General features: G+C 47.5%; 2 protein-coding genes across 4 annotated transcripts; both read right to left on the bottom strand.

The window, feature by feature from the left end:
- Positions 1-8,913: 8,913 nt before the first annotated feature.
- Positions 8,914-15,558, bottom strand: LOC119951995 (zinc finger protein 239-like). 2 transcript variants are annotated; one of them, XM_038775446.1, is made up of 2 exons: positions 15,468-15,558; positions 8,914-10,367 (listed from the first exon to the last, which is right to left on the bottom strand). In XM_038775446.1, the coding sequence occupies exon 2, from the start codon at positions 10,135-10,137 to the stop codon at positions 9,058-9,060; it is 1,080 nt and encodes a 359-aa protein (XP_038631374.1). In that variant the 5' UTR covers positions 10,138-10,367; positions 15,468-15,558; the 3' UTR covers positions 8,914-9,057. The 2 variants fall into 2 exon arrangements, with proteins under 2 accessions (XP_038631374.1, XP_038631376.1); XM_038775448.1 differs by lacking the exon at positions 15,468-15,558 and adding an exon at positions 15,038-15,423.
- A 3,695-nt stretch (positions 15,559-19,253) lies between these two features.
- Positions 19,254-23,586, bottom strand: LOC119951994 (zinc finger protein OZF-like). Of its 2 annotated transcripts, none has more exons than XM_038775445.1 (2): positions 23,498-23,586; positions 19,254-20,992 (listed from the first exon to the last, which is right to left on the bottom strand). In XM_038775445.1, the coding sequence occupies exon 2, from the start codon at positions 20,884-20,886 to the stop codon at positions 19,579-19,581; it is 1,308 nt and encodes a 435-aa protein (XP_038631373.1). In that variant the 5' UTR covers positions 20,887-20,992; positions 23,498-23,586; the 3' UTR covers positions 19,254-19,578. The 2 variants fall into 2 exon arrangements, with proteins under 2 accessions (XP_038631373.1, XP_038631372.1); XM_038775444.1 differs by having other exon boundaries at positions 23,190-23,534.
- Positions 23,587-25,583: the final 1,997 nt, after the last annotated feature.

Below are 25,583 nucleotides of genomic sequence, written 5' to 3'. Positions count from 1 at the left end.
CCTAGCCCATACCATTCCAGTACCTCGAGGAAGTAATTCCATTTGACTCCGTTGAAGGCCTTTTCTGCATCCAGGGAGATGATGGCCTGTGTGGGGGGTGGGTGGGGGGGGGGGGGGGGAAGGGTCATTATTATGTTCAGCAGCACCTGATGTTCGCTGTGTGCTGCATGCCCATGACAAAGCCTTTTGGTCCTCTGCGACCACCTCCGGTATGCAGCTCTCCAGCCTTTTGGCCAGGACCTTGGCGAGTATTTTCGCGTCCACGTTCAGCAGTGAAATGGGTCTGTACGATCCACAATCCGTCAGGTCTTTATCTTTTTTGTGTACCAGTGAAATTGTGCCCTGCGCTAGCGTGGGGGTCAGGGTGCCCTTTGCCAGTGAGTCTGTGAACATGTCTCTTATGTGTGGGGCCACGAGGGCAGCACGGTGGTGCTGCCTTACAGCGCCGAGGTCCCAAGTTCATTCCCGGTTCTGGGTCACTGTCCGTGTGGAGTTTGCACATTCCCCCCGTGTTTGCGTGGGTTTTGCCCCCACAACCCAAAAGATATGCAGGGTAGGTGGACTGGCCACACTGAATTGCCCCTTAATTGGAAAAATGAATTGGGTACTCCAAATGTATTAAAAAACATTTGTGGGGCCAGGAATGTTGCAAATTGTTTGTAGAAGTCCGCTGGAACCCTTCGGGTCCCGGTGCCTTCCCCGCCTGCATGGAGCTGATGCTCTCCATGATTTCTCCCAGATCTACTTGTGCTTCCAGCTCTCCCCTTCTGACTTCCCCTACAACTGGTAGTTCCAGTCCATCTCAGAACTGTTCCATCCCCGCTTCCCCGTTGGGGGGCTCAGACTTGTACAGTCCCAGGTGGTAGCTCTCAAATGTCCAATTTACCTCCTTTGGTCATGTTACCAGTATGCCTTTGCTATCCTTTACCTGTGCTATTTCCCTTGTGGCTGCCTGCTTTCTCAGGTGGTGAGCCGGTGGCCAGCCTTGTCTCCGTATTCGTAGAAGGTCCCCCGTGTCTGGTGGAGTTGCCACACTGCTTTCCTGGTAGATAGCAGGTTAAAGTCCATTTGCAGCTTCTTCCTCTCTGCCAGCAGCTCTACAGTAGGGTCTCGCAGTATTTTCTTTTTTTTTAATAATTTTTATTAAGGTTTTCAAAAAACATATCAAAAACATAAAATAACCGCGAGAAAACCGTAGTAACAACAACAAAAAGAAAAAAACACAATAACCCCCAAAACCAACCCCCCCCCCCCGCCCCCCCCCCCCCCACCCCGCCCCCCCCCCCTCCCCCCCCGCCCCCAGTAACTACAAAAAGAAGAAATAGATAAGCACCCGGCATATTCAATAAACACATGGACACATTTCTCCCTTCCCCCCCGGGTTGCTGCTGCTGCTGGCCTATTTTCCTACCGTTCTGCCGGGAAGTCAAGGAAAGGCTGCCACCGCCTAAAGAACCCCTGTACTGAACCCCTCAGGGCAAATTTCATCTTCTCCAGTTTGATGAACCCCGCCATATCATTGATCCAGGCCTCCACGCTTGGGGGCCTCACATCCTTCCATTGAAGCAAAATCCTCCGCCGGGCTACTAGGGACGCAAAGGCCAGAACACCGGCCTCTTTCACCTCCTGCACTCCCGGCTCCACTGCAACCCCAAAAATTGCGAGTCCCCAGCCTGGCTTGACCCTGGATCCTACCACCCTCGACACCGTCCTTGCTACCCCCTTCCAGAACTCCCCCAGCACTGGGCATGCCCAAAACATATGGGCGTGGTTCGCTAGGCTCCCCAAGCACCTAGCACACCTGTCTTCGCCCCCGAAAAACCTACTCATCCTCGTCCCGGTCATGTGGGCCCTATGCAGCACCTTCAACTGTATGAGGCTAAACCTCGCACAGGAAGAGGAGGACCACTCTTTACAGAGCATCCACCCACGTCCCCTCCTCAATCTCCGCACCCAGCTCCTCTTCCCATTTACCCTTCAGCTCCCCCACCGAGGCCTCATCGACCTCCTGCATGACGTGGTACACGTCCAAAATCCTCCCCCCTCCAACCCACATCCCTGAGAGCACCCTGACCTGTACCCCACGTGGGGGCAGCAGAGAGAACCCCTCCACCTGCCGCCTGGCAAACGCCCTAACCTGCATGTACCTAAACATGTTCCCCGGGGGAGCCCAAACGTCCCCTCTAACTCACCCAGGCTCGCAAACCTCCCATCCACAAACAGGTCCCTCAACCTTCTAATACCTACCCTATGCCAGCCAAGAAACCCACCATCGATGCTCCCTGGAACAAACCGGTGGTTTCCCCCGTATCGGGGACTCCATTGAGCCCCCCTCCTCCCCCCTATGCCGTCTCCGTTGTCCCCAAATTTTAGGGGTAGCCACCACCACCGGGCTCGTGGTACACCTCGTTGGAGGGAGCGGCAACGGCGCCGTTACCAGCGCCTCCAGGCTCGTGTCCACGCAGGACGCCATCTCCATCCTCTTCCATGCTGCCCCTGCCCTGTCCATTACCCACTTACGCACCATCGCTGCGTTGGCAGCCCAATAGTACCCACAGAGTTTGGGCAACATCCTCCCCATGTGTGCGTGGGTTTCCTCTGGGTGCTCCGGTTTCCTCCCACAGTCCAAAGATATGCAGGTTGGGTGGATTGGCCATGATAAATTGCCCTTAGTGTCCAAAATTGCCCTTAGTGTTGGGTGGGGTTACTGGGTTATGGGGATAGGGTGGAGGTGTTGACCTTGGGTAGGGTGCTCTTTCCACGAGCCGGTGCAGACCTGATGGGCTGAATGGCCTTCTTCTGCACTGTAAATTCTATGAAACGCCAGCACCCCCCTGTCCCTGCCCCACTCCAAAAACACCCTTCTCACCCTCGGAGTCCCATGCGCCCATACAAATCCCGTAATACTCCTATTGACCTCCTAAAAAAGGCCCTCGGAGTATTTTCTATCAACTTCCAGAATGGAATCCACTCGTCGTTCCCTTGCCACCGTCTCTTCCCTATCTCTGCTTGCCTTGTCAGCTATGATCTTTCCTCTAATCGCGGCCTTCAGTGCCTACCAAAATGTGGAGGGTGAGACCTTCCCGTTTTGGTTGTTATTAACTAATTGCCTATGGCCCATAATGTTTTTTGGCAGAAGGCCTTGTCGGCCAGGAGGTCCATGTCCACCTCCAAGTGGGGTGCTGGGCCCAGCCAGTCTCCAACCTCACATCCATGTAGTGTGGATCGTGGTCGGAGATAACGATTGCAGAGTATTCCGCTCCCGTGATCCCTGGAAGCACTGATTTCCCCACTGCACAGAAGTTAATACGGGTGTACATCTTGTGCACTAGTGAAAAATATGAGAATTATTTTTCTCCTGGGTGCAGGAACCCCCATGGGTCCACTTTGACTAGGTGCCCAACAGAATAAGCAACATGAAACCCAAGAAGGGATCGGTGAAATAGGTGTGTATGCAAGCCTGCATCTTAATTTTGGATACTCTCGGATGACCTTTGTGCAAGTCCTTCAAGGCGATAGCCTGTCCCTTTGCTGAGTCAACCCTTGTTCCCCACAGGAGGATATCGTTTTCCACAGTCAGCCCCGCCAATTTGGAAGAGAAAGCCTTCAACTCCTCTGGTGGCTATTGCTGCTGCGCACTGCATAGCACTGGTTGTTGCACCTTGGCAAGCACAGGTTAGGTTTGCATCCAGTGACGAACACACGAGGCAGTGACAGGCAGGGAATCCATGAAATTCAGCACAGCAATCACTTTGTCTGCTATAGGGGGTTCCACAGATTCGATCTCATAGAATCCCTACAGTGCAGGAGGCCATTTGGCCCATTGAGTCTCCACCAACCCTCTGAAAGAGCACCCTACGTAAGCCCACTCACCCGCCATATCTCTGTAACCTGTGGTGCTGAAAACAGGCTGAGAAGATACACATAAGTGAGGAACAAAAACTGTCTCATGAGACGCTGACTGGAATCGATCCTGGCCATCTGCAAGAGCACCCAAGCCGAGGTATAAACCTGTTATTGCTATATGGACTTTGTGAATGCCCACTCCAAGTCTATGAATATGTAACAAACTTCCAGACAGAGGTGATCAACTTTGCAGCACGACGAAGGACAAAATAAGCCATCAGACACCTTATTGAGCTGATGGCTGGTCAGACAAGGGGGAGTTTCATAAGAACTAGGAGCAGGAGAAGGCGGAGCCTGCTCCGCCATCCAATGAGATCATGACTGATCTTTTGTGGACTCAGCTCCTCTTTCACACCCGAACACCATCACCCTTTATTCCTTTATTCTTCAAAAAACTATCTATCTTTATCTTGAAAGGAGGACAATGGGTCTTGATTGAACCATCATGGATAAACAGGAGTATCCTGTCTTTCCCATTAACCAGTTGCGGTCTGGTTAGGAAATAGCCAATGGTGGGTGTATATATATATATGACTCAATCCAAGTTTCCCAGTATAAGAAAGCAGCATAGAACAGAACTCGAGAGTTCCCCAGGCAAGAAAAAAGGACTCTGGGGTTCAAACCCAGAGAAGATACCAACACCAAGAGATCAAAGCCTGCCAGCGTCCTTTACTAAGTGCGGGTAAAACTCAAAGCTCAGCTGTGAGTCTGAGTCATATTTTCTTGAGTGATAAAATTATGAATAAAATTGGGTTAAACTGTGAACCTGTTTTGTCCTTTGTTCATCTCGCAAATAAGGGTGCCTGAGTAAAAATGTTTGACTAATTAAACTGGTCGACCGTATCAGAGGTTTTAAAGGTACAACAAACCCCACCTAACCTAAGGGATACCAAGGGAAATTTAGCATGTCCAATTAATCTAACACACTGATCTTTGGACTGTGGGGGGAAACAAGAGCACCCGGAGGAAACCCACGTAGACAACAGGGAGGAAGTGCAATTTCCACAGTCATCCAAAGCCGAAATTGAACCTGAGTCCCAGGCGTCATGTGGCAGCACTGTGCCATCAATGCATCAGCATGCACAATCTGGGTCCCTGGGTGGTGCTCGAAAGTGTATTTATAAGCAGCCAATAACAAATCCCAGTGCTGAATCCTCACATATGCTATTAACAGAATTGCCTTCTCTTCACAGAAGAGGCCCAGCAATGGCATGTGATTGGTGGTGATTAATAAAAAAGGTCACCACAGATGTACTGGTGAACCGGCTTTTCGCCAGATACCATCGCCAGTCCTACTTTTTCCAAATGGGCATATTTTCCTTTTGCCGCAGCCAGCATCCGGGAGGAAAAGTGATGGCACGGTCACGGCTGTCATTCTTCAATGGGACAGAACTGCCCCAATGCTATGCAATAAAGCATTACACATGATGTACAATGGTTTTGAAGCGTCAGAGTGTGCCAGCACCTCCTCCACCTCCCCCCCCCCCCCCCCCAGAAGAGGACACCCGTGGTTTCATCTTTTTAAATGCCACATCCTGGGACTCGGCCCAAGCCTGGTGCTTCTTCAAGAGCAAATGGAGAAAGGCTAGGATAGTAGCCAAATTTAGAATACATCACCCACAGTAATTTACTAGTCCAAGAACAGAGCGGATTTCTGTGGTGTCTCCCGGAACGGGGGCCATTTTAATTGCCTGCATCTTCTTGGCCGTCTCGGTTAATCTGATATCCCAAATATACTACTTCTTTTGCGTGAAACATGTTGTTCCATATTTGGAAAACCACTTCAACACCGCCTCGAGGTTCTGCAAGTGTTCCTGGTCCATGGTACCTGTAACTAACACGTCATCTAAGTAACCCGCAATGTGAGGCAAACTACGCAGGAGGTTCTCCATGACGTGCTGGAATACTGTGCAGACCGAGGATACTCCGAATGGGAGCCGGGTGTACTCATACACCCAGTGCGTATTAATCGTGATATACTTCCGTGAGGATTTATCGAGCTGCAGCTGTAGATACGCATTGCTCACTTCCAATTTTGTGAACGTATAGCCACTGGCCAATGTTCCTTACCAAATGCGTGGTGAAGGATAACAGTCCAATCTCGAAGCCGTCTTCACCGTCAATTTATAGTCTCCACAGAGGCTGACTGTCTTATCCCTTATTCATTATGGGGACCACCGATACCACTCAATCAGTGAAACGCACAAACTTTCTAAACGCCAAGGTTCAGTCTCAACCTTCTCCACTATTGCGTAGGGGACCGGGTGGGCATGAAAATATCAAGGCTGGGCTTCCGTGTCCACCGTCCCTTTGTGATACAGAAAACAGGCTGGAAAACCTCTGGAAATTTGCTCAGCACCGTATATAGACTGCCAGACCCCACTTGAAGGATAGACTGTCAATCCACCTGCAGTTGGTGCAGCCAATCGGAGTACAAAAGGCTAGAGCCCCAAAACGTTCACCTCCACCCATTACATGCCATGTTCTGCGCTTTCTTGGGACAGGGAGATCTGTAGTGCCTGAAAAGTTAGGGAAACTTCACCCAAAGGTTTTTCTGAGTTTCCATATCATTACTGCAGACCAAACGATTGCAGAGCATATCTAACAAAACAGTTCCACACTCAGAAATGCAGCTATCATCCGTAACCAAGAAACAAACTCGGTAACGGACTCACCAGAGGACCCCGCCAGCATAATAAACTGATACCTTTGAATGATTATCGACGGGGTTGGGTTAAAGTGTCGCGCTACAAGTGTCATGAGCTGCTCAAATCATTACGTATCCATTGTCGCCGGGTGGGTGAAACTCTGGATCACTTAACAATATGATCGTCTGGCACTCGTTCTCTAAGATATTGTTGGGCCGCAGTAAATAACACATTTGTTCAATGAATTGGCTCCAGTCTTCAACACCAGCGTCAATTGCATCTAACCGCGCAAACAGAGGCATGGCAAATCAAAGAAATCCAAGCCTGGCTCCAGAAAATGGGGAGGTGGCTCAGCTGAGTAGGTTGCAGCATTGAAAGCAAACCAGTTTACTCCTCATCACCAGTTTAATAAAGACACAGAGAGTCTACACCGAATAAAATAAGAAACAAGGTCTTATTTACACAAACAATATGTACACTACCCAGTAGAGCCCCAACGGGTTTCTGTTCTAGTCAGTGCCTTACTGGCTGACTTTTTATACATTGGTTAATGAAGATGCCTTGCACCTAACGGGGGAACTCATACTTCACAAGCAGCACGGGGAAGATAAGCATTCCCACCTATTCCCACCTGGGGGGTATTACACAAAGTAAAGGGTGGGACATTCATTGTGGATACATGGGTTTAGTCTGATCCCATCCTCTTCAGACACATCCATATCAACAGGAACCAGCTCACCTATAACCAATGCCATTTCCCTTCGAGCTTTTTGGTATCTTGTCTGTTACCAAGTATTCTGATTGTCCCAAGGTTGATATTAGGTTTGAATTCCAGATGTGCAGTAACGAGAATCCTTTCAATGTCTCAGATCAGTTAATTTCACTATAACGTCAGAATCAATGTTCCAGCGTCTTAAAGAAGCGAAAGGTACCTTGGCTGTCTCTGCTCCGTCGGACAGTTCACCCATCATTCTCCTGATTTTGGTTCCCAGAGTTTCTAAAAATTCACAAAGCTGGAGATTGGGTTTTTCAATTTAGTTCACAGGAACAGAAGGCCATTCAGCCCATCGAGCTTGCTCTGCCATTCAATGAAATTGTGGTTGATCTGTGACATAACGCCAAACACCCGCCTTTGGCCCATATCCCTGAATTCTTTGCTTAACAAAAATGTATCAATCCCAGATTTGAAATTAACTGATCTAGTATCAATTGCCGTTTGTGGAAAAGAGTTCCAAATCTCTACCATCCTTTGTGTGTAGAAGTGCTTCCTAAAATCTCTCATGAATGGTCAGGCCCTAACTTTTAATCTATGCCCCCTAGTTCTAGAATCTCCAGTCAGTGGAAACAATTTATCATTATCAACCCGTCGTTTCCTGTTAACATCTTGAAGACTTTAATCACGTCTACCTTTAACGTTTTCAATTGTAGAAAAAAAACAGGCTTAATTTGTCTATTCTCTCCTCACAACTTAACTCCTGAAGTCCAGGTATTATTCTTGTAAACTTACTTTGCACTCCAGGGCCAAAATATCCTTTGTCAGGTGTGGTGCTCAGATCTGCTCACAGTACTCCATGTGGGTTCCAACCAGGGTTTTGTAAAGGTGCAGCAGAACATCTGTGTTCTTATACTCCAGTCCTCTAGATATCAAGGGCAGCATTCCATTCACCTTGTTGATTAATTTCTACATTTGTTTGCAGCATTTTAAGGATCTATGCACCTGAACCCCCAAGTCTCTTTGGACGACCACTGTATTTAGCTTCATACCATCTAGAAAGTGCCCTGATCTATCCTTTTTTTGGTTCAAAATAGATAACCTCATACTTGTCTACACTGAAATACATCTGCAGTTTTTCCCATTCACCTAGTCTATCAATATCCCTTTGTAATTTTGTTCTGTCATCCACACTGTCTATAATGCCACCCAACTTTGTGTCATCAGTTCCTTCTCCATTATCCAGACCTGCCAATATTTTTCAAAATCTCCTCAATCATGTCCAGGGATGAGGAAATTCAGTTTTGTAGATATTATAGAGACCGGGATTGTTCTCTTTAGAGCAAAGAAGGTTAAACATAGAATTCATGGAACTGTTCAATATTATGGGTTGGGGGTTATGTGGACAGGTGGTTTGATAGAGCAGGTGGGAGAAACTGTTTCCACTGATAAGGATCAGTAACCAGAGGGTAGGGATTGAAGATGATTAAAGAAAGACAGATTTGAAATTATACAGCGCCTTTCCGGACCAGTGAATGTCACAATTAAATCATTATTATAATGCCGGGTTCTGTTTCTACTATTCCTTTGTTCCCTTGAAAATGGACTAATCCCAGCTTCCCACATAAATATGGAGTCATTCAAAAATTAAAACCAAGCTGACTTATTTAATTTTTACTCACAATATTAACATCTGAAACTGGGCTGAAGTTTATCAACATCAACAGAAAAAGACCCTAAATAACATGGTCCAGTCCTGGATGTGATTAGCAGCAAATCCAACAACTGTAGTTAGTTGTGAACTCGCTGATGTCTCAGAAGATGGGATAACTGAGTGAATCCCTTTCCACAAAGGGAGCAGGTGAATGGTCTCTCCCCGGTGTGAATTCGCTGGTGTGTCAGCAGGTTGGATGACCGAGTGAATCCCTTCCCACACTGGGAGCAGATGAATGGTCTCTCCCCACTGTGAAGTCGCTGGTGTTCAGTGAGTTGGGATGACCACCTGAACCCAGTCCCACACTGAGAGCACCTGAATGGTTTCTCGTCAGTGTGAACTCGTTGATGGGACCTAAATTCCCAGGAACTCCTATAGCACTTGCTGCAGTCTGGGCATTTAAACGGTCTCATATCGGTGTGAACTCGTTGATGGGACATCAGTTCCGAGGAACTTTTAAAGCACTTCCCGCAGTCTGGACATTTAAATGGTCTCTCCTCAATGTGAACTTGCTGGTGTGTCAGCAGGTGTGAGGATGTAGTGAATCCCTTCGCACACTTGGAGCAGGTGAATGGCCTCTCTCCCGTGTGAACTCGCCGGTGTTTCAGAAGGTCAGACGACTGCGTGAATCCCTTCCCACAGTCAGAGCAGGTGAATGGCCTCTCCCCAGTGTGAACTCTCTGGTGTATCACCAGGCTAGACATCTGAGTGAATCGCTTCCCACATTTGGAGCAGGTGAACGGCCTCTCCCCAGTGTGAATTCGCTCGTGACTCAACAGGTTGGCCAACTGAGTAAATCCCATCTTGCACTCGGAGCAGGTGAATGGTTTCTCCCCAGTGTGAACTCGCTGGTGCCTCAGTAAGTGAGATGACTTTGTGAATCCCTTCCCACACTCCGAGCAGGTGAATGGTCGTTCTCCAGTGTGAACTCGCTGGTGCATCATCAGGGCGGATGACTTAGTGAATCCCTTTCCACATTCGGAGCAGGTGAATGGTCGCTCTCCAGCTTGAACTAGCTGGTGCGTCAGTAGGTGCGATGACATGGTCAATCCCTTCCCACACTCGGAGCAGGTGAATAGTCTCTCGCCAATGTGATACCGCCTATGAATTTCCGACACTCGTGGGTAATTGAATCCCTTCCCACAATCTTCACACATCAACAAATTCTTCACGTTCCGATTATGCTTCTGGTCAGATCAGTCAAATAATCAGCTGAATCCTCGTCCATACACAGAACACCTGTGGGGTTTCTCCGCACTGTGAACAGTGTTTTTTCCTTCCATGTTCAAAATCTGATGATATTCTGGTGACGAGAAATTGGGCAGTTGTCAAGCCTGATGTGATGTTGGACTTCAGTTTCGTGACTGCAAATCCTTCATCTAATCCCCTGTGAAATTGATATGAAACAGAAAAAAAAGAGTTAGAGAAAAGTCACAAAAACAAAAAGGCAGGTTGTAAAATTGAGCTGAATGAATCTAGTAACTTGTGGGGCCGGCACAAGGAAAAAGTGAGCATGAAAACTGCTGGATTGTTGTAAAAACCCACTGGTTCATGACTATCTTTCAGAGAAGGGATCCAGCCACCCAATCTTGGTTTGCACAAGGCCGTGCTTTGATGTGAGGATGGGGGAAGATGGGCTGGGTTAAGACAGATGGAACGAGAAGAGGCGAATGTAAGGAACTTTATATATCGACAACCAGACAGAATCTCTCAAACCCTCAATCTCCACCATTTTGAATGGCAGGTAGCACAGTGGTTAGCACTGTTGCTTCACAGCACCAAGGTCCTCGGTTTTATTCCTAGCTTGGGTCACATTCTGTGCGGAGCCTGCATGTTCTCCCTCTGTCTGCGTGAGTTTTCTCCGGGTGCTCTGGTTTCCTCCCACAAGTCCTGAAAGAATTTCTGTTAGGTGAATTGGACCTTCTGAATTCTCCCTCTGTATATCCGAACAGGTGCCGGAGTGTGGCGACTCAGGGATTTTCACAGGAACTTCATTATAGTGTTAATGTAAACCTTCTTGTGACACGAATAAAGATTAATTAAATTAGAAAGACCTAATTCACATGTGTCTGTGAACACCATCACCTCCAATTCACACACCATCCTGACTGGACTGAGATCCAGTCCTGGATGAACAGAAATTGCCATTTAAATACTGCGAACACTGAAGCCACTGTCTTCAGTCCCCATTACAAACTCCACCCCATGCACTCCAACACCATCCCTCGCCCTGGAAACTGAGGCTGAACCAAACTGTTCACAACCATGTTGAAATACTTATTTCTAAATTCAACTTTGCAGGATTGTCAGGGCTGAGTTTGCTGTTGGTGTTTCTGGTATGTCTATGCCTGGTGGCCAGCCCTGTTTCATATCTTTTTATTCACTTTGGAGCACTTGGATACAACAAAGGGGTTTCTTCCACCATTTCAGAAAGCACTAAGAGTCATCCAGATTGCGGTGGATCTGGAGTCACATGTTCGCCAGACAAGGTGAGGATGGCAGATTTGTTTGCTAAATAGCATGGGTGAACCAGATGGTTTTTTTAATGATCATTAACAATGGTTCACCATTGGACTTTCAATTTCAAACTTTTCTTCAATTCAAATTTCACCTCCTGTCCTAGTGGTATTCAAACCTGGGTCAACAGAGCATTATCCTGGGTTCACCCCAAGATGACCTAGCAACCACATATCTGTGCTATCTCCAAGAAGGTTTCCATCTATGTTAGAAAATACTTCTTGATATCCTCATGGATTATACAATCATAGAATCTATAGTGCAGAAGGAGGCAATTCGGCCCATTGAGTCTGCATCGGCCCTTGGAAAGAGAACCCTAGTGAGGCCTCCACCATATCATCGTAACCCAGTAGTCCCACCAAAACCTTTTGGACACAAAGGGGCAATTTAGCATGGCCAATCCACCAAACCTGCACATCTTTGGACTGTGGGAGGAAACCGGATCACTCGGAGGAAACCCACAGATACAGGGAGAAAGTGCAAACTCCACATAGTCATCCGAGGCCGGAATTGAATCCGGGTCCCTGGAGCTGTGAGGCAACAGTGCTAACCACTGTGCCACCGCGCCGCCCACATGGGATGGTAGGGATTGTGGAATTGGAAGGTGACGCTGAAGAAAACTTGGTGAGTTCCTGTAGTGCATCTTATAGGTGGGACACATGGCTGCTGCAGTTCAACAATGATGGAGGGATGGAATGTTTGTGGAAGGGCAGCAGTCAAGCGGGCTGCGTTGTCCTGGATTGTCAGAATCGGAATCATAGAATTTACAGTGCAGAAGGAGGCCATTCGGCCCATCGAGTCTGCACCGGGGCTTTGAAAGAGCACCCAACCCAAGCCCACACTTCTATCCCCATAATCCAGTAACCCTATCCAACACTGAGGGCAATTTTGGACACTAAGAGCAATTTAGCATGGCCAACCCACCTAACCTGCACATCTTTGGACTGTGGGAGGAAACCGGAGCACCCGGAGGAAACTCACGCACCCACGGGGAGAACGTGCAGACTCCGCACAGACAGTGACCCAAGCCGGGAATCAAACCTGGGACCCTGGAGCTGTGAAGCAATTGTGCAAACCACTATGCTACCGTGCTGCCCAAATTGTGTCAAGCTTCCTGAGAATTGTTGGAACTGCACTGATCTAGGCAAGTGAACATTTTCCACTGCACTCCTGACATGTCCTGTTTGGTGCTGAACAGGCTTTGGGGAATCAGGAGGTGAGTTACTCGCCGTAGGACTCCTATCCTTTGATTGCTCTGGTAGCTGCTGTGTATTGATATGGCTAGTCCAATTTAGTTTTAGGTCAATAGTAACTTGAGGATGTTGATAGTCCTTCTCATGCAAAGATGGCGCCGGAGCGAGGCGACTCTCTGCAAGCTCTCCCCAACAGATCCACTTTTCCCTACTCCACTCCGAGGTCCCCACCTGCTTCAAGAAGACCACCATCATACCGGTACCAAAGAAGAACCAGGCAACATGCCTCAATGACTACCGCCCGGTGGCCCTGACGTTAGTTGTAATGAAGTGCTTCGAGAGGCTGATCATGAAGCGCATCACCTCCATACTCCCGGAACGCCTTGACCCACTTCAATTCGCATACCGTCGCAACCGGTCCATATCAGACGCCATTTCCCTGGCCCTACACTCATCCCTAGAGCATCTCGAAAACAAGGACTCCTACATCAGACTCCTATTTATTGACTACAGCTCCGCCTTCAACACCATAACCTCAGCCAAGCTCATATCAAAGCTCCAAAACCTAGGACTTGGCTCTCCACTCTGCAACTGGATCCTTGACTTTCTGACCAACAGACCACAATCAGTAAGAATGAACACCAACACCTCCTCCACAATAGTCCTCAATACTGGTGCCCCGCAAGGCTGCATCCTTAGCCCCCTGCTCTACTCCCTGTACACACACGACTGCGTGGCAAAACTTGGTTCCAACTCCGTCTACAAGTTTGCTGACAATACAACCATAGTGGGCCGGATCTCGAATAACGACGAGTCTGAATACAGGAGGGAGATAGAGAACCTAGTGGAGTGGTGTAACGACAACAATCTCTCCCTCAATGCCAGCAAAACTAAAGAGCTGGTCATCGACTTCAGGAAGCAAAGTACTGTACACACCCCTGTCAGCATCAACGGGGCCGAGGTGGAGATGGTTAGCAGTTTCAAATTCCTTGGGGTGCACATCACCAAAAATCTGTCCTGGCCCACTCACGTTGACGCTATCACCAAGAAAGCACAACAGCGCCTATACTTCCTCAGGAAACTAAGGAAATTTGGCATGTCCACATTAAACCTTACCAACTTTTACAGATGCACTATAGAACATCGTATCGGGCTGCATCACAGCCTGGTATGGCAACTGCTCGGCCCAGGACCGCAAGGAACTTCAGAGAGTCGTGAATACCGCCCAGTCCATCACACGAACCTGTCTCCCATCAATGGACTCCATCTACACCTCCCGCTGCCGGGGGAAAGCGGGCAGCATAATCAAGGATCCCTCCCACCTGGCTTACTCACTTTTCCAACTTCCAACGGGCAGTAGATACAGAAGTCTGAGAACACGCACGAACAGACTCAAAAACAGCTTCTTCCCCACTGTCACCAGACTCCTAAATTACCCTCTTATTGACTGACCTCATTAACACTACACCCTGTATGCTTCAACCGACACCAATGATTATGTAGTTACATTGTATATCTATTATATATTCTCATGTATTTTCTTGAATTTAGTTTAATTCCCTTTTCTTCCATGTACTGAATGATCTGCTGAGCTGCTTGCAGAAAAATACTTTTCACTGTACCTCGGTACACGTGACAATAAACAAATCCAATCCAATCCAATCCAAGTGGGAAACTCAGTGATCGCAAAGCCATTGAATGTCATGGGGTATTGGTTAGACCTCCTCTTGTTGGAGATGGTCATTGCCTGGCACTTGTGTGGTGTGAATGTTTCTTTCCTGTATATTTGTAAAATTGAATGAGAAAGATTTTGTTAGGGGAAATCATGTCTTATGATTAAAACACTTTTTTGAGGCAGTGATAAGTGGGATTGAGGGTAATGCAGTGGATATCGTCCACATTGAGTTCAGTAAGACATTTGACAAGGTTCCACATGGCACACTGGTCAGAAAAGTGAGATCCCATGGGATACTGGAGATGGTGGCAGGCTGGATCCAAAATTGGTTCCGTGACAGGAAACAAAGCGTAATGGCCAATGGATGTTTTTGCAAATGTTCCACAGGGCTCAGAGCAGGGCTCTTGCTGTTTGTTGGAAATATTAATGATTTAGACCTAAATGTGGGAGGCATGATTGGAATATTTGTAGATGACATAAAAATTGAGCATGCAGCAAATAGTGAAGAGGATAAACATTGACTCCAGAATGATATCAATGATTTGGTTGAGTGGACAGAGAAGTGATGAACGGAATTCAACCCAGAAAAGTGCAATAAATTTGGGAGGGAAAACAAAGCAAGGGAATACTCAATAAACAGGAAGATATTGAGAGGCTTTGAGAATAAGAAACCTTGAAGTGCAGGTCCACAGGTCTGCATCTGAAATGATGTAACCTGAGCAGGTGCTGGAAAACGGGATTAAAATTAATCAGTTTCTTATTTCTCCTTTTTGACCGAAGCAGACGTGATGGGCTGAATGGACTCTTTCTGTACCGCGTCCTTTGTACGATTCCAGATTGAAGAACATTTCCCCCAAAAAACATGGAGGCCACACATGCGCACTGCTAAACGTTCCGAAACGAATCCAATCCACTCGAAACATGGCGGTCCTGAACTCGGGTCTGTAACTGAGGGGGAAAAAAACTGTTTCCCCGTCCAGTGCAAAGGGGACCCGAGAATTTCTTTTTTGGGAGCAGTAGTTTACACATGTTTCCAAAGTATTTCCGCCCGCCCATCGGATCTATCTTCCCTCCCCCACTCCTCTTCATTTCGCCCACTTACTGATTCCGCATCAGATTAACTTCTCTCCACCGCCATTACTCCCACTGCGCATGCTCCACTCCCAGCCTGGCCTGTCACTCCGATTGGCTGGAGGATCAGTTGCTCCCGGTCAGCCAGTGCCGCCCCTCTCCTCCTATTGGTCCAGGGTTGCCTTCAATCAGCCGGGCATTATGACGGATTTAGATGGTCATGATGTGGAGATGCGGCGTTGGACTGGGGTGGGCACAGTAGCAAGTCTTACAAGAAGATTATTTGGAATCGCTGGCTTTCGGAGGAGAGCTCCTTCATCAACTGCAGACTTCACCAGATCACCTGATGAAGGAGCTGCACTCAGAAAGATAGTGATGCCAAATAAACCTTTTGGACTTTCACCCGGTGTTGTAAGGTGTGAAATGGTGAGAGCGGCCACAGACTCAGCCTGACTTGCTGATTCTTGGCAGCATTTTCTGTTTGAGAATTAGAGCTAGAGATGGATGGTCAGTTCCCCCTTAGTGGCAGTGGCGGCGGCGGCGGCGGCCGGGGGGGGGGGGGGGGGGGAGGATCCACACTCATTTCCTTAGTGCGCTGATTATCATCTTTACATGAGAAATTCCCCGCTTCAATCCTGTCTGGAAACTTTGTGTTTCAAATTGATACTGCTACAAATCCCACCCCAAAACAGAAAATGTTGGAAACACTCAGCAGGTCAGAGCAATTATTGGGATTGTACGTGTTGCGTACTTTTATTTATCCCAGTGTTGATCGAACCATTGAATTCCTACAGTGCAGAAGGAGGCTATTCGGCCTATCAAGTCTGCACCGACCATATTGCGATTACCCCACATAACCTTTAGACACTAAGGGGCAATTTAGAGCGGCCAATCCACCTAACCTGCAAATCTTCAGACTGTGGGAGGGAACCAGAGCCCCGGAGGAAAGACACGCAGACACAGGGAGAACAAATCAATACCGTTGCCTGAGGTCAGAATTGAACCCAGCCTGGTGCTGCGAGGCAGCAGTGCTAACCACTGTGCCACCATGCACCTATACCGCCCCCCACCACCACCCCCCACCACCACTCCACCACCACCACTCCACCACCCCAGACACTCAGAATAAATAAACAGGGAATAGCTGGAAATTTGCTGCAAGATCGTTTTTGTCTGGAGATCAAATGTCTGTTGTATAATTGTCCCAGGCTCCTGGGAACTCATCCATCTACTAAACTATGCTGACTGTAACTGATATATTTTAAACAGGTTTATTTTAAATGCATAACACCTGTCTTAAAGCTCAGGATAGTCACAAACAAATTAAATTTTCACAGAATAATTACCAGTCATTGTCAGACTGGAAACTTAAACCTGCCATTTCACTCTCAGTCAGGAACAGGTCACAGTTTGACATCAATCTCTGATTCGACAACACCCGTTTATAGCATTCACCATTTTTCTTCATATTTGTTAACACAGCTGTAATGGAGTCTTCTGTTCCATGTCTTGGAGCTCTGAGCCATGGCAGAGTGTGGCTGGGACACATTTCGTACACATCTCAGGGTTAACCCACACAGGGTGAAGAGACAGAAGAAAGATCAAGTGCTGTTTGTCCCTCTCAGTGTGACCAGGCTGATTTCTGTTCCTTCCCCCAGATTTCCTTTCTGAGCTGCAGCCAGCTGATGTCAAACACTCAGGTGGGAAAGACAAAAATCTACAATATGTTTCAAACAAAGCTCATTATTTCCCAATGATCCAGAATATTAAACTCCAGCCCAGTTACAGCAATTATTAACAACAGCAGAAACAAATCTAGCTGTCTGAATAAACATGGGTCAGTCTTGGATGTGACCAACAGCAGCTGGAACAGCAAAATCCAATCCCTGCAGTTAATTGTGAACTCACTGGTGTCTCAGAGGGTGAGATGACTGAATGAATATCTGCCCATACGCAGAGCAGATAACAGCCTCCCAACAGTGGGAATGTATTTTTCTGTCAGCAGATCCAAGCAGGCCAGCAGCACGGTTCAATTCCCGTACCAGCCTCCCCGGACAGGCACTGGAATGTGGCGACTAGGGGCTTTTCACAGTAACTTCATTGAAGCCTACTCGTGACAATAAGCGATTTTCATTTCATTTCATTTAGTTTTAATCACTGGTCACTGACAGAACTTTGAGGATCCTTATCAGTGTGAACAAGTTGATATGTATTGTGGTTAGATGACCGGAGTGAATCTCTTCCCACACATGGAACAATGTGAGTGCGTTAGTGGACACTTAAGTTCACAGGTTCAGCTGAACCCAGACCCACAATTATAGAACTTGGCAATGTGAATGTTTTTGAAAACTATTTTTTTAAATTAATTTAGAGTACCCAATTTTTTTTTCCCAATTAAGGGCCAATTTAGTGTGGCCAATCCACCTATGCTGCACACAGGGAGAATGTGCAAACTCCACATGGATAGTGGAGGCATCAGTGCTAACCACTTTGCTACAGCGCAGCTCCGTCAATGTGAATATAAGAACATAAGAACTAGGAGCAGGAGTAGGCCATCTGGCCCCTCGAGCCTGCTCCGCCATTCAATTAGATCATGGCTGATCTTTTGTGGACTCAGCTCCACTTTCCGGCCCGAACACCATAACCCTTAATCCCTTTATTCTACAAAAAAACTATCTATCTTTACCTTAAAAACACGTAATGAAGGAGCCTCAACTGCTTCACTGGGCAAGGAATTCCATAGATTCACAACCCTTTGGGTGAAGAAGTTCCTCCTAAACTCAGTTCTAAATCTACTTCCCCTTATTTTGAGGCTATGCCCCCTAGTTCTGCTGTCACCCGCCAGTGGAAACAACCTGCCCACAATATGTTGATATACGTCAGCTCCACAGAACATTGACAACACTTCCCACAATCCAGACATTTAAAAGATCTCCCATCAGTGTGAACTGGCTGATATCAACGGATTGGATGAATCAGTGAATCCCTTCCCACACTATGACTCTATGACATGGAGCAGATGAATGGCCTCTCCCCAGTGTGAACTCACTGATGTTACAGCAGGATGGACAATTGCCTGAACTTCTTCCTGCAATGAGAGTAGATGAATGAAATGGAACTGGAGTGAAGGTGCTGGTGAACCATGAATGAATGTGGGTTTTTAAACCTCTTATCACAGTCTTAGCATTTAACCCCTCTCACTCCAGTCTGAACTCGCTGTGTGTGTATGTGTGTGTGTGGAGGCTGGTTGGAGAAATATGGGAATTCAGGACTCGGGGTAGGTGTGAGTTTGGAGACGGTTTGGTCCAGTGGGCTAATAGCAGGGACAGAAACAGCAGAGACAGCTGATCGCATTTTCTCAATCTTAGTGACAAAGAAGCTTATTGTTGAAGGTGAGATTGAGGGGACAGGGGAGAGGGACAGCCTATCAAAAACAACAGCAAAATACAATTACTGTACACATTTGTGTACCTGCTGGTGTCTCAGTGAATTGGATGAGCAAGTGAATTCCCACATTCGGAGCAGGTGAATGATCTATAGCCAGGGTGAACTGGCTGATGTTTAGTGAGGTCAGATGATCTCTGAACCCAGTCCTACAGTCCCAGCACCTGAATGGTCCCTTGTCAGTATTTTTTCGTTCCTTAGGAGATGTAGATGCCACTGTAAAGTTCAGCTATTATTGTGCAAGACTCAATTTCTCTTGAACTGAGTGGTTTGCGCGCCATTTCAGACGTCAATTAAGAGTCAATTGCATTGTTATGGGTCCGGAGTCACATGTAGCACAGACTGTCTAAGAATAGATTATTCCCTTCAGGACTTCAGTGAACCAGATGGGTTTTAATGCTAATCAACAATGGTTCCATAGTCGTGAGACTTTTCTTACCACGTTTTTATGAAATTCCAGAGTATTACCCTGGCTGTCTGGATTACTACGACACCGACCTCCGTTAAAGTCAACCACATTGCTGTGGGTCTGGAGTCAGGAGTAAGCCAGACCAGGTATGAATGATAGGTTTTCCCCGAAAGGACATCAGTGAATCAGATTTTATTAATTTAATTTAAATCCTCCAAACTTTCATGGAATTTGAACTCTTGTCCCCATTGCCCGGGGCCACTGGGTTTATAGTCCAGTGCTTTCACCATCATGCCATTGTCTCTGTCGCAGTGTGCGCACGTTGATGGGTTGTCAGGTTCCCGGCACTTTTATAGCTCCTACCGCAGTCAGGGCATTTAAAAGGTTTCACATCGCTGTGAACTCGCTGGTGTCTCAGCAGGGTGGATGACTGAGTGAATCCCTTCCCACACTGGGAGCAGGTAAAAGGTCTCTCATCAGTGTGAAGTCGCTGGTGTCTCAGCAGATATCGTGACTGAGTGAATCCCTTCCCACACTCAGAGCAGTTGAATGCACTGTCCTTGTTGTGAACTTGCTGGTGTCTCAGCAGGGTGGATAACTGAATGAATCCCTTCCCACAATCTGAACAGGTGAACGGCCTCTCCCCTGTGTGAGTTCGCTGGTGTACAGTGAGGTCACCCGATTGCCTGAACCCAATCCCACAGTGAGAACACTTGAATGGTCTCTCATCAGTGTGAGTGCGCTGGTGTACAGTGAGGGCAGAGGAAGTCTTAAACCCACTCCCACAGTAGTTGCACATGTACGGTCTCTCGTCGGTGTGAACACGTTGATGGGACATCAGTTCCCTGGAACCTTTACAGCACTTTCCACAATCTGGACATTTAAAAGGTCTCTCATCAGTGTGAACTCGCTTGTGTGACAGCAGCTGAGATGACTGAGTAAATCTCTTCCCACACTTGGGGCAGGTGAATGGTCTCTCCCCAGTGTGAACTCGTTGGTGTTTCAGCAGGTTGGACGACCGAGTGAATCCTTTCCCACACTCGGAGCAAGTGAATGGTCTCTCCCCAGTGTGACTTCTCTGGTGCCTCTGCAAGTTGGACAACTCAGTAAATCCCGTACCACACAGGGAGCAGGTGAACGGTCTCTCCCCGGTATGAATTCGCTGATGCACAGTGAATTGAGATGATTGCCTGAACCCAGACCCACAATGAGAGCACTTGAATGGTCTCTCGTCAGTGTGAATACGTTGATGGGAGATCAGTTCCCCAGAACTTTTATAGCACTTCCCACAGTCTGGACACTGAAAAGGTCTCTCACCACTATGAACCCGTTGGTGTCTCAGCAGGTGGGATAATTGAGTGAATCCCTTCTCACACTCAGAGCAACTGAACGGCCTCTCGCCAGAATGACTACGTTGATGCTTTTCCAGGTCAGATGGGTACTTGAATCTCTTCCCACAATCTGTACATTTCCACCGTTTCTCTTCAGTGTGACTGCATTTATGTTCTGACCGACCAGACGATTGGTTGAAGCCTTGCCCACACACAGAACACATGTACGGTTTCTCCACACAACGAACAGTAGTTTTTCCTTCCATGTTCAAATACTTATGATATTCAGATTATGGTCAATTGGGCGACCCCGTCAGATCCAGCCGTGTTGTCAGGTTTCAGTTTACCAACTGCAAATCCTCCACTGTGAAACTGATTTGAAACAGAAATAAGGGTGTAAGAGAGAAGCCACAGATTGTGAAATTGAGTTGAATGAATCTGGTAATGTGGGTGGCCAGCACAAGAAAAAAGTGAGCATGGAAGTGAAGGACAGAGATTTCATATATCTATAACACAATAAAACCCTTGATGGAATCACCCAATACCCCCTCCCGCACTCCCTAGAAGGATTAGGGTAACTGGTCACATTGTCTGACTTGTCTGAAATCAAGTACTGTCGAAGGAGACATTTTCTCTACTTATGTATTAGGATGACTGAACGCCTTGTCTTCAGCCCCCACTACAAACGCTACTCTCTAGCCACTGACTCCATCCGTGGGCAGAACAGTAGCACAGTGGGTTGAACTGTAGCTTCACCGCTTCAAGGTCCCAGGTTTGATTCCTGGCTTTGGTCACTGTGTGGAGTCTGCATGTTCTCCCCGTGTCTGCGTAGGTTTACTCCAGGTGCTCTGGTTTCCTAACACAAGTCCTGAAAGATGTGCTTGTTAGGTAATTGGACATTCTGAATTCTCCCTCTATATGCCCAAACAGGTGCTGGAATGTGGCAATTGGGGGCTTTTCACAGTCACTTCATTGCAGTGTTAATATGAGCCTACTTGTGACAATAAAGATTTATCCCTCTGGGAAACATGTGATGCTGAAACAAATTATTCACAATATTGGCGTCACAACTGACCTGAGGATGAGCCTGAAATTCCATATCACATCATCACCTCAGTAACATCGCCTGAGTCTCCCCAGTCTCAGCTCAACTGTTGCTGAAACTCTCATCCATTCCTTTGTTACCTCAGACTGAACTATCCTAACACACTCCTGGCTGGCCTCCCACATTCTACCTTCCTGTATTGTTGAAGTCATCCAAAACTGCTGTCCATGTGTTCACTCACACCAGGTTTTGTTCATCCATCACCCTATGTTCACTGACTGACAAAGGTTTCTGGTTAAGAAGTATTGAAATTTTAAAATTCTCATCCTTGTTTTCCCTCCATGATTTTGACTATCCCTATCTCTGTAATCTCCTCCAGCCACACACCCTCAAAGATCTCTACACTCTTCTGCCTCTTGAAATTTCCTGATTTTAATCACTCTACGATTGGTGAGTGTTCTTTTATTTGCCTGGGCCACAAGCTCTGGAATTTCCTCCTTGAACCTCCCTACCCACTTTCTTCCTCTAAGATTGTCCTGCAAGATCACATGCCCCAATATCTCCTTATGTGGCTCACTGTCAAATGTTTTTAAAGTTTCTGCAAAATCACAGAATTTACAGTGCAGAAGGAGGCCATTGAATCTGCAGTGGCCCTTGGAAAGAGCACCCGACTTCAGCCCCGTAACTCCACCAAACCTTTTTGGATACTGAGGGCAATTTAGCACAGCCAATCCACCTAACCTGTACATCTTTGGGCTGTGGGAGGAAACCGGAGCACCTAGAACATAGAACAGTACAGCACAGGACAGGCCCTTCGGCCCTCAATGTTGTGCCGAGCCATGATCACCCTAGTCAAACCCACGTATCCACCCTATACCCGTAACCCAACAACCTTACTTTTATTAGGACACTACGGGCAATTTAGCATGGCCAATCCACGTAACCCGCACATCTTTGGACTGTGGGAGGAAACCGGAGCACCCGGAGGAAACCCACGCACACAGGGGGAGGACGTGCAGACTCCACACAGACAGTGACCCAGCCGGGAATCGAACCTGGGACCCTGGAGCTGTGAAGCATTTATGCTAACCACCATGCTACCCCTTGGAGGAACCCCTGGAGGAACCCCACGCAGATTAGGGGCTGGTTTAGCTCTAAATCGCTGGCTTTTAAAGCAGAGCAAGCAGGCCAGCAGCACGGTTCAATTCCCATACCAGCCTTCCCAGACAGGCGCCGGAATGTGGCAACTAGGGGCTTTTCACAGTAACTTTATTGAAGCCTACTCGTGACAATAAGCGATTTTCATTTTTCATTTTCATTTCAGATACGGGGAGAAAGTGCAAACACCAAATAGACAGTCACCTGAGGCCGGAATTGAACCCGGGTCCCTGGAGCAGTGAGGCAGCAGTGCTAACCACTGTACCACCGTGCTGCCCCAAGTCCTATGACTTGGAAATTTTCATTAAGTTAAAGGTACATTGTCAAAGGTACGTTGACTTGAAATATGTCGTTGTTCTGCCTTACTCTGTCTTTGAAGAGATTGAAGAACATTGCCCTCAAATAACATGGAGACTGCACATTCGCTCTGTAGTCCATTGCCCCTCAGAAAGACGGCGCTTACGCAAACGCCCAGCTTGCACATTGTCCGCTGGAAACATGGCAGCCGGTAACTCGGCTCTGTAACCATGAAAAACCTGCAGTTACGCTCAGTGCAACCGGGGGACGGGGAAGTTCGTTTTCGGGGTTTGCAGTTTAAACAACAAACTCGCAAGACCTCTCTGCTACCCCGCCGGATCCATGGTTCCTTCTTTATGCCTTTTTAATCCACATACCCATTGCTCATTGCATCAACGACTCTCCATCGCTATTACTCTCACTGCGCATGCTTCACTCCCAGCCCGGCATTGTCCCTCATTCACTCCGATTGGTTGGAGGACCTGCCGTTCATCCAGACCGGACCCCTCTCTTCCTATTGGTCCGGAGCTGCGTCAATCAGCCGCGCATTGTGACGGGTTAAAATGGTGAGAGCGGCCACAGAGTCAGTCTGATTTTCTGTTTGGGAGTTTAATCACAGAATTACAATGCAGAAGGAGGCTATTCGGCCCATCGAGTCTGCACTGGCCCTTTGAAAGTGTGCTCTACCCAAGCCCACACCCTGTCCCCAAACCCAGTAACCCCACCCAACCTTCTTGGACACTAAGGGCAATTTAGCAGGGTGAATCCACCTAACCCACACATCTGAAATGAAAATCGCTTATTGTCACGAGTAGGCTTCAATGAAGTTACTGTGAAAAGCCCCTAGTCGCCACATTCCGGCGCCTGTCCGGGGAGGCTGGTACGGGAATCGAACCGTGCTGCTGGCCTGCTTGGTCTGCTTTAAAAGCCAGCGATTTAGCCCTGTGAGCTAAACCAGCCCCTTTGGACATCTTGGACTGTGGGAGGAAACCGGAGCACCTGGAGCAAACCCACCCCCAGACAAGCTCTGTAATTTCCTCCTTAAACCTCTCTACTTCACTTTCTTCCTTTAAGATAGTCCTTTTGGTCACATGAGAAAGTGCAGACTCCGCACAGACAGTGACCCAAGCCAGGAATCGAACCTGGGACCATGGAGCTGTGAAGCAACAGTGCTAACCACTGTGCTACCGTGATGCCCTTGAAGCGCTGCCCTCGAGTTCAAGCTCGAGGCATCAATTTCAGACCCTGTTAGTCCTGTTTGGACTGTTTTCTAGCTTTTGGGCTTGGTGCAAGGTTCTGCTGCTCTTCTGTCTGTCTGCTGCCTAGCATGTGTTTCTTGCCTTATCTACCTGGCTGTGTGGAGACGAAGGAGTGAAGGAAGGAAGAAAGGGAGGGGCAGATGTGTTGGGGAACACTCATCCAGTGTGACCCAAAAACAACATTCTGGAGATGCTGCAACTCCCCTTTCGAAGCGGAACATGTTGGAAATACTTAGCAGATGGATTGATTGCTGCTGCCTCCTTTGTTCCTGTAATGAACTCCAATTGGCTTTATTGGTTGGCCAATTGGAGTATGAGCTCCCTCAACGATAGCTCATTGAGGGGGCCCATATAATCACCTGTGTAGGCTTTGTGAGCAGTCTTAAGTTGACTGGACTGCTAGCAGCACTGTTTGTAGCTACCCCTGTAATATCGTTATTGTAAATAAATATTGGTGTGGTGACGGAACTCCTGCCTCCCGTGGATTACTACAGTTCCCATGCCACGGACTTTGGACTTGGAGGTGTCAGGTGATCTTCTGCTATGCTGCAGGAGAGCACGGGCAACGGCTCAATTCGGTTGTGCACATCAGGTCATGTCAGGATACCTTGTGAACTATTGGTGACCTGTGTTTGTGACTATGTGCTGCTCCCGGTTTGGGAGCCATGTAAATTGCTGATGTTGTTTTATGTTGCTACTTGGTTTAATTTTAAGTGTGGTAGTTGTATGGGGTCTGCATATGAGGATATTAATAATGTTTTTAGTGTCACAAAGTAGACTTACATTAACACTGCAGTGAAGTTACTGTGAAAATCTATCATGGCGCCTTTTCGGGTACACAGAGGGTGAATTCAGAATGTACAATTCACCTAACAAGCACATCATTCGGCACTTTTGGGAGGAAACTGGAGCATTTGGAGGAAACCCATGCAGACACAGTGAGAACGTGCAGACTCCACACAGACACAGATTACAGAAGGGAGATAAATCACTTGGTTGCATGGTGTACCGAAAATAACCTCTCTTTAAATGTTGGAAAGACTAAGGAACTGATCATCGACTTGAGGAAGCGTCACACATCACACACTCCTGTCTGCATCAAAGGCTCCGAAGTGGAGATGGTCGATAGCTTTAAGTTCCTGGGGGTCACCATCAAAAACAGTCTGTCCTGGTCCCTTCATGTTGATGCAACAGACAAGAAAGC

The sequence above is a fragment of the Scyliorhinus canicula genome, chromosome 17 (genome assembly GCF_902713615.1).
Source record: "Scyliorhinus canicula chromosome 17, sScyCan1.1, whole genome shotgun sequence".
Lineage (NCBI taxonomy): Eukaryota > Metazoa > Chordata > Chondrichthyes > Carcharhiniformes > Scyliorhinidae > Scyliorhinus > Scyliorhinus canicula.
The sequence above is the reverse complement of the archived record's forward strand: the minus strand, read 5'-3'. Positions and strand labels throughout refer to the sequence as shown.